We start from the raw sequence: 17052 nt of genomic DNA, 5'->3' as shown, positions 1-17052 counted from the left end.
CAACTTCTTAACCCCTCCCTCCCATTCAACTTATATCGCCCGTCCCTTAAACGTCCGTAAAACTTTGGCGTGTTTGCTTCTCTAAGCAGCACCCGGTTAGCGTCTAGCCTTCGTGTGCACCGTCGACCCCCTTTATTAAGTCAGCATCATCTAGTGTGTCACCTATCTCTCTGCAGATGTCCTGTGCTCCTAGTGTGCAGCCTGCCAGCCCTCGCTGGGATCTCACAGGGCTCTACGTACATAGTGTGTTTATGTGATAGAGGCTGTGATCTCTTTTCTCTGTGGTATCTCCAGAGCAGGATCAGATTCCAGCTCAACACTGTGCTTCTATATTTTTTTTTTCTTCTTTCAATAAGCAGCAGCTTGTGTCTAGCCCCTTCTCTCCTCACCCTCCCCCTTGTACTGTGAGTGCCCTCATTCCCACCCCCTCTCCTTCTGATCACTGTCCATTGGCTTGCCCGGGTCTGGTTTTCCTGTCCAGCCCCTTATGAATGTCCATTGGTGTTGCCTTCCCTCCTCCTCTTCTCTCCCCCTGGCCCTGCCCATGTTTTGTATGTCTCTGTCCATCCAGCTCCTGACGTTCAAGTTTGCAGGGACGTCACGTCCGCACTTGAACTTGCAGCTCAGGGGGGCTTTTGCCATTTTTTTCATTTCTCTCCTTCTCTATCTCTCTCTTCTTTTTTTTCACCCCCCTCCAAAAAGAAAAAAAAAAGGCATGACGGCTGTCCCACAATTCATCTTCCCTGCACCATCTTTGTATTATTTCTAATTTATTTTGGATGTCAAAGGCATTTGATGAAGATATTTTCTCTGGAGTCTCCTTCTTTCTAACCCTGCTCTCCCGATGTGAACCGAGCTCTCACAAGCCACCCACCAACCAACATGTCTCGCCGCAAGCAAGGCAAGCCCCAGCACTTAAGCAAACGGGAATACTCACGTAAGTACCTTGCTTAATCCATGCTTTACCTGCACACAGACGTAGCTTCACAGATGGGGGGTGGGTGGTCAGAGAAAGTAATTTCATCCGTATACCGAACCCTTTTACTTTCTTCTAGTTTCCTCCGGTAGTAGACATGAAATACTTTTTATTTTCCTTTCATCTGTTAAGAAAGCACAAAGATTATGGTCATAAAGAAGCATCAGACTGGACATTTCACAGAGATCATGTAACTTAATAAAGAGCCCCAAGTGGCTAATCATACAGAAACAAACGCACCCTATAGGGTTCCGTTTTGATATGAAACTTGCACGCTTGAAAGTTGCAACCTTAAAGGTGTAAGGGTTTGCAAGAGATCATTGCTTTGTGGACTGCATCAGCTATGCGAGCTGAGGGTCGCTGCATGCTCCCAGGGTTGCCTGTGTCCTGCTGTAATAGCTGCTCTTCCGTGCAGCCCAGTGAGAGCGAGCACACAGTGAGAGCCGTGCAGGGGGATAGCTTGTGTTCTAGATGCCACAGCTCTTTCAAAGAATCCTCTTCCGAAAACTCTTCTTTGAAAACTTTGCCTCGATAGCAGCTGGCAGACGAAATCCCTTCCTTTCCCTCGCTCTCTCTCTCTCTTTTACTATTTTTTGGAAGATTTTCAAAAAAAGTGGAAGTGGATTTTGATTGGGAAAAATCTCGTGTCTGAATGTTTACAAGCACCGCGTGTGCAGAATCTCCTGCCAACAACTGAGACAGGAAAAGCAAAATAATCTCCAGAAAAAAAAAAAGTGAGCAGAAAAAAAAAAAAAAAAATCATCTGAAGAGGCAGATCCTCTGTGGAAGGAATCACATTGACAGCTGTGTTGTAACCTATACACCATAAAAAAAAATGCAGGTTGGGGGGCATTTTGTATGAAATTAGTATTTTTTCCGGAGGAATTCTCAGGGATCCTGAGAACAATGAGTGAATGGTGTGCAGCTTGTTGTAAACTTGCCTTGGTAGAATTAGCATGCGTCAGATCGCTGTCAGCCCATCTACATGTATGTATTCTTAATGGCGTCCATAGTTTTATTAAACAATCCTAGAATGCCTTATGGCAGGCTGTGACGGTCTGTATTTCTCTAGGTTATCTTGACCCATCCGTATGTTTGATAGGGCAACCGGACTTGTTTCACTTATCCCCCAACTTCAATCAATCCCTTTCCAATTTCCCAGATATTGATTAGTTCACTGGTTTCTATTGGGATTAAGTTCTGCCACATTTCCTTGATATATTTTACCTTGGGTATATAACATTCTCTTTACGGATGGAATATGACGGAGATTAGCAAAAGTTACAATGTAACAAATAACCGCGTTTGACCCTATAGTATCCTATTCCCAATGGGACTTGCCTATGGGTTTACTTACTATATAGCCTGGAAACATACCTGTTTGTTACTGATTGTCGCCTTATCATTGATCATTGTTGACCATTGTCTGTTATTTTGCTTCTTGTTGTCTGCATTAATGTTTATTTCTGGTATTCCTAACCCCCCTCCCCCTCCTTTGCCAAGGGAGCAGGAGGAGGGGGGGGGGGGACTTGATCGACAACATGAGGTTTTACTTAAGACAAATTGTGTGATGCCAGACCTGACCGCTAGGGAGCAGAGAAAGATCAGGAAACACGTACAAACTTGAACCTGACCGGTTCAACATATATTCCTACATTTTCATAATTTGTTTTTCTTCATGGTGGGGGTGAATGGGAAGCACATTTTATTCTCCTTCTCATTTCTTTGTCCATATCTACAATTTATGGTGCTTTATTTAAATGAGGCCGCGCAGGCAGTGGATTAAACTACCTTGAAAAACTGTGTCCTCAGCTGCTTTGGCACTCGCAGACATCACCATTCATGCCGTCGACGCACATATATACATATATTAATATATGATGGGCAGCTTTTATGTTCGACGCATACGTTGCCTACCGTGCACGTGAACCGTAAACTTTGAACCTATCTCGGCTCCAAATTCGGTTAAAAATTTCAAATACGTTTTTGTAAACAAAAAATGTACATTTCTGAAATAAAATATTAGTACTATTCATCGCTTCTTGACGCTTTTTATGATTTTTTTTTTTGGTCTTCATAGACAAGTTGAAGTTTGCTTGTGGCATGCCCAGTCTGGCCTATTATTTATTTATTTTTTTAAGTTTACATTGTTCTGTTCTTTATTAACTACGATGAAGGGAGGCAAGAAGTCTTGTGCAAGAGGGGGAGGGGAGGGAAACAGGTTTTTCCTAAAACAGAGAGGTTCCTTGTTGACTGTCTGACATGTTTGCCTTTCATCCACGTGTTTGGACAGAGAGAGGAAGAGGGAGGGATAGAGTCCTCTGTTCAAGCTCCCATTGTGCTTTTATTATTTGCAAAGTTCACATCAAAAACGCTGGTCGTCCGGCCCTAAGATCTTTATTATTTTTTCAGTAAATCTTAGACTAGACCAGACCCGGGAAAACATTACGATTGAAGAAAGAAATGAGGATCATATGGGTTAATTCATGAAAGTTTCTAAATTTCACATTTCTTAAAACCTAAATCATAATAAAATCATAATTTATGTTTACTAAATGCAGTAAGAGCTCAGTATACATTGCTGTACTATAGATAATAGTAATAGACACCAGTGTCCATTCAGTTGACGGGGCTGCTCCTCACAGCTGCCTCAGATTTTAATAAAAATGTTGAATAATGGAATCCTACCCCTTGTGCTATCTTTATACATCAGGAGCCAACTCTCCGCACGTTAAACGTACTTATTTATCAGGATGTATTCCCAGCTAATTAGAAATAATTTACGTGGAGAGCATCGGAAATGTTAAGGTTATGGATTTTATATCTGTACATCTGATCATCTTGTTATTTTCAAGAACTTTGCCTCCTATAAAATTAATTAGGTGAGATGTGGAGGGGTAATCAGCTACCTCTGGATAAGCACTTCATTTCCTGGTTTTGATTGTAAATCAGCCTGGTGGCTGCACTCTGTAGACTTTGCCTATTTTTGTGCAAATATCTTTCAAATGAGGTTTATAAGACTGCACCATGGATGGTCTATGGATCTGGAGCAAGACCCTGGTAATGGGAGCAGATCCTAAACTTTGATTAAATAATAAAATTTGTTCTGCATAGCACATTACTTGTCTTCTAAGAGAGTTGTGACATGACTGTTCCCATACTGACCACTTATTAGGAGTAGTCCTAGAAGTAGGGACTTCTCCAAAGTCAGACTTTGTCCTACTTGAGCTCAGGTGCAGTAAGGTATCACTCTTCTAATATTTTATCCCAACTGGGAGCTACTCCAGATCTCCCCCTTTCAATATTTGCTCTACGTGGGGCTGAAATAAATTTAACCTGAGTTCAGTAGATTTTTGCACTTTTACCAGGATCCATTCCAATAGTCGACGACCAAATTAAAATCTATTTTTTGATTCTCTGTGGCTTTAAGTTCATTAAAATTGTGAAATTGGCAGCCTGCATAAGAAGGTCAGACGGATTAACTATTTGATAGTTGCATTGGGCACCATGATATTTTCAGAATGGGTTTTTCTTTGTGCTCTAATTGACATTGGAATGTCACCATTGCCTTTGTGTGACGAATCACAGAACGTGGTTCACTGTTGTGTTTTTTTTTTATATAGAAAGTCCATAGATCTGCTGTTAGAATTATTCTTGTTAAAATGCTTTCTAGGAAAAAAAAAAAATGATTTCAACCCTGCAAAGAGGTTTCATTAGAAGCTTCGTTTTACCATTCTGGAAAAAAAAAAAAGAAAAAAGACTTCTATCTTCATGTAGACAATCTGTCAAGTTTGACAGCCGGTACAATAGGTATTTCAGGTTTAAGAAATAGACTTCTATCAGTGGTTATGAAACGTGGCATTCACTTGACCACACTGACTTCTACATGATGGTGCAACATGAATGTAAACATGTAAGGAAAAGATTGTACCAACGTCTTCGTATAGATTACAAAACACCTAAAAGCTTTATTGTAGACTTCATCCCTCCACGGGATTTAGATGCTGTTATGTATTTGCCTCGATGCTTCTTGTATACAAATAGAGTACAAGTCTACCTATTTTCCCCCTGCTTCGCACTGTGGGGTTAAAGAATTTTCCAGGCATCATCTACATATTCATTCATAATGTCTTTGCAGTCTATAATGACATAGTCACCTTACAACAGCAACCATGTTAGCAAGGTCTCATACACTTGTAGGTATACTGAGTCGTAATGGTTCTTCCACTGTCTCTTTTCCTTGACCATATGGGGGTTCTCTGGTACATTATGGGGTATAAACCTTTCCTCTCTATTGCTTGTTTCTCCGTTCCCTTCTCGAGAGAGAGCTGATGTTTTCTTTGTTTTCTACACTGCAGCCGAACCTGTCGAAGCCATTTTAACAGACGATGAACCAGACAACAGCACATTGGGAACCGGAGAAGGGGACCATGACCTTCTTACCTGTGGCCAGTGTCAGATGAACTTCCCATTGGGGGACATTCTTATTTTTATTGAGCACAAACGGAAACAATGCAATGGCAGCCTTTGCTTAGAGAAGGCTGTGGATAAGCCGCCCTCACCTACGCCAAGCGAGCTGAAGAAAGCGTCCAATCCTGTGGAGGTTGGCATCCAGGTCACGCCGGAGGATGACGACTGTTTGTCAACGTCATCTAGAGGGATTTGTCCTAAACAGGAAAATGCAGCAGGTAAATCTAATGAGAGGAAGTCATCAAAAGGCTTCCCTTACCTCTCTACTTCAGACATAGCACCTTACCTATTGACCTCTCCCAAAAATTTTTTTTGATAGGATCTCAGAAATCAATGAACGCTTATTGGATGGGTACCTGATTCTATAAAATTTCTCTAGGCAATGCAAAATTTTGTTGTAGTATCCTCCTTACTGATTCAATGGCAGTACTAGTGATGAGGACTAAAATTTGATGTAATAGAGTCCAATTTGAAAAAACAAACAAAACAAAAAAAAAACTGCATGGTATCTCCTTAACCAGTACTTGTTTGTAGACACAAATGATACAATGAGCTAGTTGAATATTTAATTTTTTTTTCAATTAATTTTTTTTTTCTAAAGGTTCTCTAAAACAGGTTTTCTAGTAGAAGTACCAAAGGGGTTAAAGCATGTTGTAGCTAGCTTTGGATCCATACTGGCTGTCAGCATGCAGACTGTAATTAAACACAGCCCCATGGCATAGTGACACCTCTGACCTTGACTTTAAGATGCCATTTTCGACTGGCCAGGCCAGAGTAGAGAGGGCAGTTGCTGAAGCGCACAGACATGCTTATTCGAAAAGTTTAAGGGCATGTTGGAAATTTCAAAAGGTTGGTTTGACAGGAAAGGCCGCTTTCTGCAGTCTGCCTCTTCAGCCAAATGATAAATGCCTCTCTGTGCTTTCCTATACCTCTGATGTGGTTTTGACAGATGTATCTCTATTTTCTTTGTGGTTTACACAACCACACTGTAAAAGAGCCCCGCACTGATTTTTATTTTCCTTCTACTACACATCTTCGCTTTTATTGTCCAGATACATATGTAGGAGAGCTGATCTTGATATCTACTACTACTTTTACGCCTACTCAATGAGTAGCTAAATAACCCATTGAGCTCTGCTCCATCTGTCCATTCCAGGACAATCTGAATTTATAGAAAGCTAACAGCACACTTAGAAGAGTGTTATAAATGTAAAGAGTTGTAGTTCGGTGATTGCCTTTTTCCAAGTCCAGACAAAGCTCATTCCTAAGAATAGGTCACAAGTGTATTACTCTTTATGAGATTCCCCTCTCTTTTGTATCTGTTGTTTTAACCTTTTAGACACAGACAATGAAATGTGAATTGACTTGCAGCCCAGCACTGTGTGAGAACGAGGACTGCGTGGTGTATTTAGTATAAGGTCAGCGTGTGTGAAAATCAAACAGTTACATCTTAATGTAGCTCTCCCGGTGCAAGATGGATATGGAATACAGTAGGATCTGGCACCTGGTTACAGGCCGCGTTCTGCTGATGGGCAGCTGGCAGACTAATGGTTAAAGAAGGAAACCTTGCATTGTTTTATAATGACAAATATTATTTTCATTGTTTACTGTATTATAAAAGTTTTCATGTATTACGATAAGCACTACAAGAATTTTATATATATATATATATATATATATATATATATATATATATACAGAAGGAGTATACATTCAATATTTGTTTGATATAGGACTGCACCTACTAGTTGATCCTAACTGATATAGTGTATAAAAGTTTAAAAGTTTATGAATCGTAAATTCCATTTGATCGAATTGACGTCCTTTGGCACGAGCGGGGTTAATTTTTCCCTTCCTACTTCGGGCCTAGTGACCATTTCCAATGGCTTTCTTTCCTATGAGGGAATGGCAGCAGAGTAGGATTTCATGATTAATGAAGCTGGGATTGGTGGAAGGGATGTGTAGCCTTCAGAGATCCAAAGTCAACTCTAAATCACCAAATATGGAGTAACACTGAAGTGATGTAACATGTATTTACATATCGGAGCGCTCTGTTTAAAAGACAAAACACAGTATCTGTCAAGAAGGAATTAAAAGCAGACTGCTTGCCATTGTCCCAAATAGGTCACTCTATTGATAAACTCCATATGTTCATCTCCAGGCTACTGTAACTAAACGGTAACTAAAGGAACCGGGTGTTCACCTTAACCCAGATATCATCTCATAAATAAGGTTCGTCTATTTCTGTTACTTCTAAGACCCAAGTATTCTCAGACTTTATAGGTAGAACCGGAGACTTGGGTTCATGCTTTCCCAAGTAAAGTACTTCTGGGACTCGTCTATCTTCAGACATCCTTTAACAAGCATTTTTGGGACATGTTGTAATTCATTAGATGATGTTCAGTGTAATCCTTATACTTTGAGGGGAAATAGAAGTCAGATTGTGATATCAGATACAGAATTTTTTTCTACATCCTTATAAAGAGAGACATTTCCAAAGTCGTACCTATTTCCGAAAGTGAACAATGTGATATCAATATAGGCTTTGTCTTAGGTACGAATAAAAATATATCTGAACAAAAACATCAGGTTTGATTCTCAAAGTCCAAAATTCTGAGAGAGTCCATGAGCACTCTTAAGACTCTCCCCTTAGATGATCGGACTATAAGAAAGTTGGAAGAAATATATCGACTATTCATAGTCTTCTTTCGTAAAAGTTGGTATATGTTGTATCTACACCTAGACACGTAGACTATGTAAAAATTCCTCGAAACTCATTGTTTTTTGTTGGCCTTACCTAAGCCTAGTCTTAAGGCATAAAAGTTTTCCGCATGTATCCACTGTATACACTTATTGGTTTACATATTTCAATATGGGTACAGTAGCCCCCTTCTTTTTAGCTTGACAGCTGTAGTGGTTAATCAGTATAATCTTTTACCGCCACAACGGGACATTATTTATTCAAAGCAAAAAAAAAATACTCATTTTACGGATGTCACCTTTTTGTGTCTATCCTTTGTATATTCTGAGATGACACAAAATAGCGCTTCCTCTGTTCTGGCATCCCGCCATAAATGTTTCATTTACCCCCCCCCCCCCTCCAAAAGCGTCTACATCTATGGTCTGAATTGATTTAATTAACATGTGGTCATTATGGAGGCCCCGCTGAGTTGTAAATATGACGTAGAAAGTCACTGCACTTTGATGTAGGAAAGATGCAATTGTATACCCAGGAACTGTACCATGAGGATTCTATTTATTCACTTGCACACACGACTTCTGCTGCTGGAATTCTAGTCTGGATTGTATTATTGGCTTGGAGTATTTTATGTGTCGAGTAAATGATATCATTGTCGCTGGGCTGAGGCTATATAGAATATTTATCTTCATGTGGCTATAAAGTCATTAGGAAGTGTTGGCTTTCTGCTTGTATAGGAATATATTGGGTTATAATTGCTAAATACTCCCAATTAGTTACAATCCATAGCGAACCGGATAACATTGCGTCAATGTGTTTATTATCGGATAGGGAAAAAAAACCCTATCCATAATACATAGACTATATGGCAGGACTATAGTGCCATCTTACCTATTGTATCAATTAGCTTTATCGTTCGTACAGGCTTTGAACTGTGAATTGCAAAGCTATAATGTTATACTGGGGGAGGGACTGTCACTAGAGAGACAATGATCCCACTTAGGAGATGGCATAATCAGGTGGACCGCTGCTATAAGGAAGAGTTTTTTTTTTTCTCCCATCCACCAGCAGTAAACAAAATTGATGCGTGTTGTTGGATCAATAATCTTTACGCTCGTAGACGACGCTGCATCATGCCCTTTTTATGTAAAAAACCTTGATAATGGAGATGCCCTTTGGAGATGCCGAAGTGGCTGATTACAGAAGCAATGGCTCCTTTCATATTGAATTAGACACCGTTTTGCCAGCAATGTAGTTGGCATTTGTATGCCGTGGTACCAGCTTTGTGCAATAAAAGACGCTTAGCATCAAGCTGGACATTGCCTGGCATCTTGCCATCACTTACTATGAGATCTAATCAGTAAGCATCTTTATTTGCTTTCTGCTGGTAGAGGTTCTGTTTGTGCCATGGGTATGCTGGCAGATATGTGATTAGATAAATGGGTCTGCACCTCTTTTCCTCACACCTGATACACACTTATAGCTGGGATCCTATTGTATTTCTATTCTTTACACTCGTTGGCAGATTTTAGGGCAATTTTTTGTTTCCAATTAAGATTTGGAATAGATGTGCCTAACTTGCTAGTTCACTAAACTGTCTTGGCTTTTTTTTTTACGTCTATACAGATGTAGCAGAGCCGCCTTTGTCATTTAACACCTTGCCACTCTGTTGTTTTGTACACTGGCATAACGTCCTATGTTCTTTGTAAATCCAATGATTTACCGATTAGGACGTCAAGATGAGTTGTGCAAAGGACTAACTCTGCATTGCTCTGATCATACACAACTGCAAGCAGCCAGTGATGCCCACGACTGCGCTGGCACAGATAGACCGTGTGTGTGTTTATGACTCTGCACAATGACTTAGTCACCTAGATTGATGTGACTTTTCGTCAATGGTCTCGACTTCCCATGTACATTTAGCTTGGCTAGACCCAATAAACATTGTGAGCACAATTTGGAAAAGGTTTTTACTGTTCATCTAGGGACGGAGAATTATTGAATGTTTCCATTAGGCTAACTTGTGGTTTCCCAAGTGACTCCGAGCTGGACTTGAACGGGAAAAGTTGCAGGTGTGTTAAGGTCAGGACGCCTTCCTGCCGCGTGGACTCTTGATTCGTCTATGAAATATTAGCAAAGTTACAGCACCTTCGAGAAGCCTTTTAGGTGCAAGTTTAGATCAGTGCATGCAAATTTCCTGGCAGATGCACCGGCGGAATCTTAATGCTCCACTCACCTTCCTCTGTAATAGAGCTGTACACAGCTACAAGCTGGAATTATAATGTGCAGTCAGTCCAGGGAATTGTACAATGCTTAGCCTAGTGCGAGTGACAGCGTTGTTAAAATGTTCAATATGTCTGTTTCCGTCCTCATCTGTGCCAGTCCAGGCCCCTTTTTCTCTGCTAATGGGCCCTTTTATTAAAGGCTTATGTAAAAATTAAGTTCCTAATATAATAGATATAAAATGATCCATTGAAAGTACAATACAACAATAGCAGCACACAACAATGCAATAATAGACTGGCACGATGTTGGCATTTGTGTTCTACATGCTCCTATTAACCCTTTTTGGGAAAAATAGCTGCTCTTAATACTTTTGCAATTTTCCCCTAAATTCGTGCCCATCCCCCCCCCTCCTTTCCACCTCCCGACAAGGAAAGGTTGGTGTTTTCATTGAAAGCCTTCATTTCCTTTGTTTAATGGTGGGAAGGAGTTTTTTTTTAGCAGTATGCCCATTTTGCAGGCAGAACATCTTCGTTGGCAGATGGACCAAATTAACAGAGTGTACAAAGAAGAAAGAGGCATGCTTATAATAAAACACACTTGAACACATTCACCCTCTCCCAGTTTGCTTAGTTAAAAGAGCGTTGACAGTGTTTTTACAGTTTCTTATGCTCTTGTGAATCCGCATTGGGCCATAATGGAAACCTGTTTGTGGTTAGGGTGCTCCAGGGTGTTAGGTGGACAAATGCTTGTCAATCACAAAAGCTGCATATGGTGTTTTTGAACCATAGACAGCAAATGGAGACAATGCAATGGAATATTTTAATAAGGACAAAGCCTTATGTAGAGCTGCACTGGCTCAGTCTAGATTAAAGAAACACTCGAGGCCTTGGATCCGGTGCATACAAAAAGTCTACGTTCCGACCTTATAAACATAAATGAGCATAAAATAGAGTCAAATGATATAAAATCATAGTTAACACAAACACACACATACACACAACAAACTAAGTGGTGTAATTCTGAGAAACCCAGTCCTGCTAGTGTTAAACAACTGCGCCCATAGAGTCTTTAACGAACTTAAAAATTAAGTTTTGCAACCCTGTGGCGCGGAATAGAAGAGAATTTTATTGAGCTTCTGTGGCTGAGGTTGTAAAATGTAAAACAGCAGTTCGTGTTCTGCTTTGACTTTTGGCTCACCCTTAGCAAATTTCAGAATCTAGTTTTAACAACTCCCCCCCCCTTCTTCAAAAAAAAAAAAAAAAAAAGAAAAAAAGAAAAAAAATTCCTTTGCACAGATGTGCAGACAAGCAGAGGTGTGCTTGAAACAAACACTCCTCATCCTCCAACACTACGTTAACCAACGGTATAGAAAAGCACCCCCACCCTGACCTATACCTACCTATAGACGACTGCTGACCGGATACGTGGCGATAGTTCACCGCTCTTAGAAACAATGCTTTCTAAGTGATCTCCAATGGATATTACACTAATATATTATAGAATAGGCACTTTACTCTATAGTTTATTTAAGAGCCTATTGTAGGCCACGAATGGCACTGTCTTTCTAATGTGTGTGTATTGCTTTTTTGACAATTGCATTTGTTACCTCTAGATAGAAACAACACACCCCAGGCAATGCACTTAATAAAACTGACAGAAATAGGGTTATTTACCTTCAATGCTAGTTATACGCCGAAGGTAATTTTCCATTTTTAACACTTGTGCCATTTCAATAAAAAAAACTTGGCGTGTGGGTATCACAAAAAAAAAAAAAAAATTGCGCTAAACATGTGTCGGTTATTAAATAAAATCTCAAATTAAATTTCAACAGAATTATTTAATATTCTAATTTTTTTAAAATCAACAGAAAAAAGAAGAAAAAATCTGATAGAAAAAAATCATTGCTTGTAACAAGTGATTAAAAAAAAAATCAGGGTCTTCAAAGAATGTGTTGTCTTGTGATGTTAGGGCTGTGTGACGAGTAGCAGCGGGGAAAGGGAAAAAAAAAGGCATTTCTTATTCTACATACAAGTGGATTGCTTAACAAGTCAGCGCAGGCACATACTTGTTTGTACAATAGAGATAAAAATTCCTGTATAAAAATAATTCACTTGCTGACAGCAGGCATTGTGCAGGGGCTGCCTCCTTTGTGCCGGCCGCGGGTCTGAGATCGAGGATCACGACTCCTGCTTTTTATGCAGAACAGTCTATCACGATCGCTTGCTGAATTCTGCCGAAAAGTTAATTGCTTAATTTTTAGAAATATTTCAACCTCCCTTTGTGACATTTTTCTTTCTTCGTCTCCCCTGGTAAGACTGCTTTAGTTTTCTGCAGACGCTGCAAAAGGGGAAATGTTTTTGGCAGGTTAAAGAATTGTGGCCCTTTTTTTTTTATGCATTTGCATTGCAAGCTATTGTCTGTCTGTAGTCTTTTGTCTTGGCTCTCATAGAGTCCATGTAAACTATGGCTGGGCTCTGCTTCCTTGTACAATAACTTTGCCACTGGGAGGGATTGGATGTAATTTAGACCTATGGCTGACAAAGATGTCTGGAGGAATTTTTTTTTTGTGCTTATTTTATTTCAAATAAAATTGGTCATTTGAAGCTCCTAATGGCGCGGCTGTCTGTGGAACGGCTCGTCTTCCCTATGCTAATATACTAAATTGGTTTAATTTAACTTTAAATTGCTAAAAAATAGTGCTGGCACAAGGGAGAGATTTTCTCACTTTATTGAGGAAGTCACGACAAGAATGCTTTGTACTTGCCTCCACTGCAATTTGTTGTACCTTCACATTCTTCTCATTATTCTCCAATATTACAAGATTTGGAGTCTCCCCCCCCCCCCCATGGCGTAGAACTTTCCATCTCTACACACTCCTTTGAAAGCTCCCTCTGCGGTTATTGGTAACCAATTATGACAACATACGTGTCGTAAAAACACATCTTCCGACAAAGGGTGTCAAGGATCTACCGGGGGGTAGCAGAGCTGAATTTGTGGCTTGGCTGTTGTCTTGCGCAGATAAGGTATTAGGAGATGTTGGCCAAGTGACAAACTCAGCTCTTCTAGATCTGGAGCATGGTGAAAATTAGGCGACGATGCGCTTTAGTCTGCGCCACATTGTTCTAACGACGAGTCTCGTACGTGACATCTGGGAATTCGTTATCAAACAAATCAAAAGTGAAGCAGACGCTGTGATGTGTAAGTGTAAAATTGTAATGTGAGGCCACTAATGAGTACAACTACCTGCCACTGAGTGTGATTAAAGGAGCCTGACGCTCACACTGTGGAGCAGCGTCTCCACTCTTTCATTCAAAGATAGTCATTGAGCATAGCAAATAAGAGGCTCTAATCCCGTATACAGGCCTTATAGTATATGTTTATGCACAGTATTTATAGGCTAGACCAGGGATGGGGAACCTTCAGCCCTCCAGCTGTGGCAAAACTACAACTCCCATCATGCCTGGACAGCCTTCGGCTGTCCAGGCATGATGGGAATTGTAGTTTTACCACAGCTGGAGGGCCGAAGGTTCCCCATCTCTAGGTTGGACCCCTTATAATCTCAATGTCAACCTGATGAGAGTCGTTGTGTGGACCAGATGTCAGTCGCTGTTAACTCTTTATCTTTTTGGCAATATAGGTTTAAGTGGTTAAGATTTCAAGTTAACCAATAGATTTTAATGAGGCACCCAATTACAGTGTGTATATGTACGATTCTATATTTCTAATCAATTCATAATGAATGGTAGCTGTAATTGCTATAATGTAAAAGAGCTGGCCGTACACAGCAGATGTGTAATATAATCCATATCCGCATAGTATAGAATATTAATAAGCATAGTCATTGGTCTCTTTTGGCTTCTCATCAATAAAATGGAGTTTATAGCTACGCTAGGCACTACACCCTAACGTTACCAAGTCTGACATTTCCTAATATTGCCTAACACTGATGACAATCCAGATACTCAAAAACTTTGCTCTGATACTGATTATATGATATGGTTCAGGTACCATGTTGGGCATCGTTGGAGTCAAGACCAAGATGGATATTGGCTGGAGTGGTTATATCTGAGGAAGGGGTTGATCCTATCCTGAAACGCATTCATATAATCTGTACACCTGAAAATAAAGATAGCCTTCACTATACTCTATATGAGTCGATGTTTCAGAGCAGCACCTGTGAAAACCTCCATTAGTCTTCTATGCTATTTTATTGTCACATCAGTAGGATAAATTGTCTCAATATTCTCCTATGTAACCCATTTATGTACATTTAAATGTAAAAGTTGGAATAATTGGGAACTATAGGGATCATTGCTCCATTTTCATCTCCGGCATTGGTATTTGTAAGCTAAAACCAGGTACAAATCTTTTCTTTATCCTTTTTCTCTCTGTAGGTTCCCCCCTGGATTTAGCTTACCAATATAACATACCAACCAGTGTCGGAATGGTCGACCAAAGGACTAGAGAATCCTCCAGTGGGCCTACAACTTTAGAACCTGCACGAACACTGAGTGACATGTTTCTCACTGGTTCTTTATTGGTGGGCTCCCAGGATAATTTTTTTCTGGTGGACCCCAGATACCCCAGTCCGACACTGGTATCGACCATAATACTGCTGTGTGATCATAGCCATATGCTATAGCCCTTGAAACTGCATGTTCTTTACGTTCCTACTCCTATGGGGTTATATGGACATATCAATGATTTTCAGGATTTTTTTTATGGGGGGGGGGGGTCTCAAAAATTAACAAAAATGATTGAAAATTGTCTATTTAACAGTCATATTAGCTAGTTTTAGCCTTTCTAGTAGTTGGAGTTGGATTGGAACTATTCAAATAGAGAATTAGACCCCTGACTGTAGAGCAGCCAGACCAATGATTGGTATTATTATGTTACAATATCCTTTAGGGGCAGGACAAATTACGTCCTTCTACTTATAGGCTATTTAGCATGTTGTTTTAATGATACCATTTAACTTATAGAAAATGTTTTAGTTGCCTCTTGATTCCAGTGAATAGACCTACTTTTTCCTCTAAAATCACCCAAGCCAAGGCTTCCCATGCGACACAATGAATGGCCCACTCGCAAGGAATTCTTCAGACATAAAAGTTAAATATTCAAACCTTCTTCCTCTTCGTCACCACACATTAAGGCAGGTACAGTATCATTGAAACTAGGCGTTACTTTAGGAAAGCACAATCGAGCAACGGTCAGTACAAGTACTAGCTGGGGTGAGCATCGACTCGAAAGTGTGAATAGGATCGATGGTGCCACTTCCTCAAAAAGAATGAAGATGAAGCAGAACTCAACGGCTTCCATAACTGATTCTGTCTCACATGGCTTGGCTGCCACATGCAAATCTCAGTGTCGAAAAAAAAAGACAGCTTAAGACATGGCTTTGCATCTGACTGTCCAGAGCCACCGCAGATGATATTTAAAGATGTAACTATGAAATCACTCAGGGTTTCACTTCTCCAAAATGTGCCCTGTTCCTTTAATATAAAAATAAGACTGGCCGTCTGCACCACCAAAGTGCATGCAACATTTTATCCCCACTGTCGTCTTATAGTCACTTTGGTCCGAATCAACAAGACTTTGATTTCCTCCTTTTGCAGATATAACTTGTTGTCTATTCCATGTTCATAGTCAAGAGGTTTCTGACCTAAATAACCATCTTGCAATAGCTTATGTTATATATAAGGCCTACTGTATGGATAACTTTGACTTGAAAATCATGACTAGAGGTGATCGAACAGCGCTGATATTCAGGTTCGTACAAACTCGAACCATCTGTGTTTGACTCCTGCAGCCTTCCCGTTCCGCGGTGAAGGTGGAGGCAGCCCGAGTCCCAACTGGAAAACAGGAATACCACCTATGGCCCAGGCTGTATTCCTGTTTTCCAGGCGGGACTCGGGCTGTCTCCACCTTCCCCATGGAACAGGAAGGCTGCAGGAGTCAAATACCGATGGTTCGGGTTTGTACGAACCTGAACATCAGCGCTGTTCGATCATCTCTAATCATGACATCCATATATACAGATAAAGTAGAGTTGACAAAACTAATGGTAACTGCAGGTAGACTGTCTACAGTGTCTAAGGCTCAATTCACATCATACATATACACTAGTGCACAACCAGCATATATGCTAGAAAAATCTCTTATACCAACATGCCAACGCACCTATCTATCTCTTATACCAACATTCCAACGCACCTATCTATCTATCTATCTATCGCACCAACATAGTCCCTACTCACAATCTTTAAAACAAATTTAGCAGTCAGTATGTTCTTGGATTGTAGAAAGACACAGAGAACATACAATGCAAAGTAGAGGTTGGATTTGATAGAAATATAGAAGATTGTCGGCAGAAAAAGTCCATCTAGTCTATCCTTTTAGCCTTTCCTTTCTTATTATCTTAGGTATCAGCAATCCAGTGGTATAAGACAACAGTGCTAACCACTGAGCTGCCATGTTGACCTTAATTCAAAAAGTCCAACTTTTTGGAAAAATATAGGCAACTACGTTTTTCAGTCCAGAAGCATATCTTGCCTAATATACATTTTTTTTTATTCGTGGAAGACATATGCAAGTGTATAGGCGTATAGTTGCATACCTTCGGGCATAAATCGCAACATAATCGAGCTTATCAGGAAGATGCACAATAGAACCTAAATGACAA

The 17052-nt window shown here is 40.1% G+C and overlaps 1 protein-coding gene across 3 annotated transcripts in view; it reads left to right on the top strand.

Moving 5' to 3' along the window:
* Positions 1-558: 558 nt before the first annotated feature.
* Positions 559-17052, top strand: part of BCL11A (BCL11 transcription factor A) — a 118342-nt gene continuing 101848 nt past the window's right edge. For all 3 annotated transcript variants that reach the window (XM_069955527.1, XM_069955526.1, XM_069955525.1), the window contains exons 1-2: positions 559-937; positions 5335-5664. In XM_069955527.1, coding sequence (XP_069811628.1) covers positions 883-937; positions 5335-5664 — 385 coding nt within the window. In that variant the 5' untranslated portion in view covers positions 559-882. The remainder of the gene's footprint in view (positions 938-5334; positions 5665-17052) is intronic.

This window comes from Dendropsophus ebraccatus, chromosome 15, assembly GCF_027789765.1.
Source record: "Dendropsophus ebraccatus isolate aDenEbr1 chromosome 15, aDenEbr1.pat, whole genome shotgun sequence".
NCBI lineage: Eukaryota > Metazoa > Chordata > Amphibia > Anura > Hylidae > Dendropsophus > Dendropsophus ebraccatus.
This window is presented reverse-complemented; position numbering and strand designations above follow the sequence as displayed.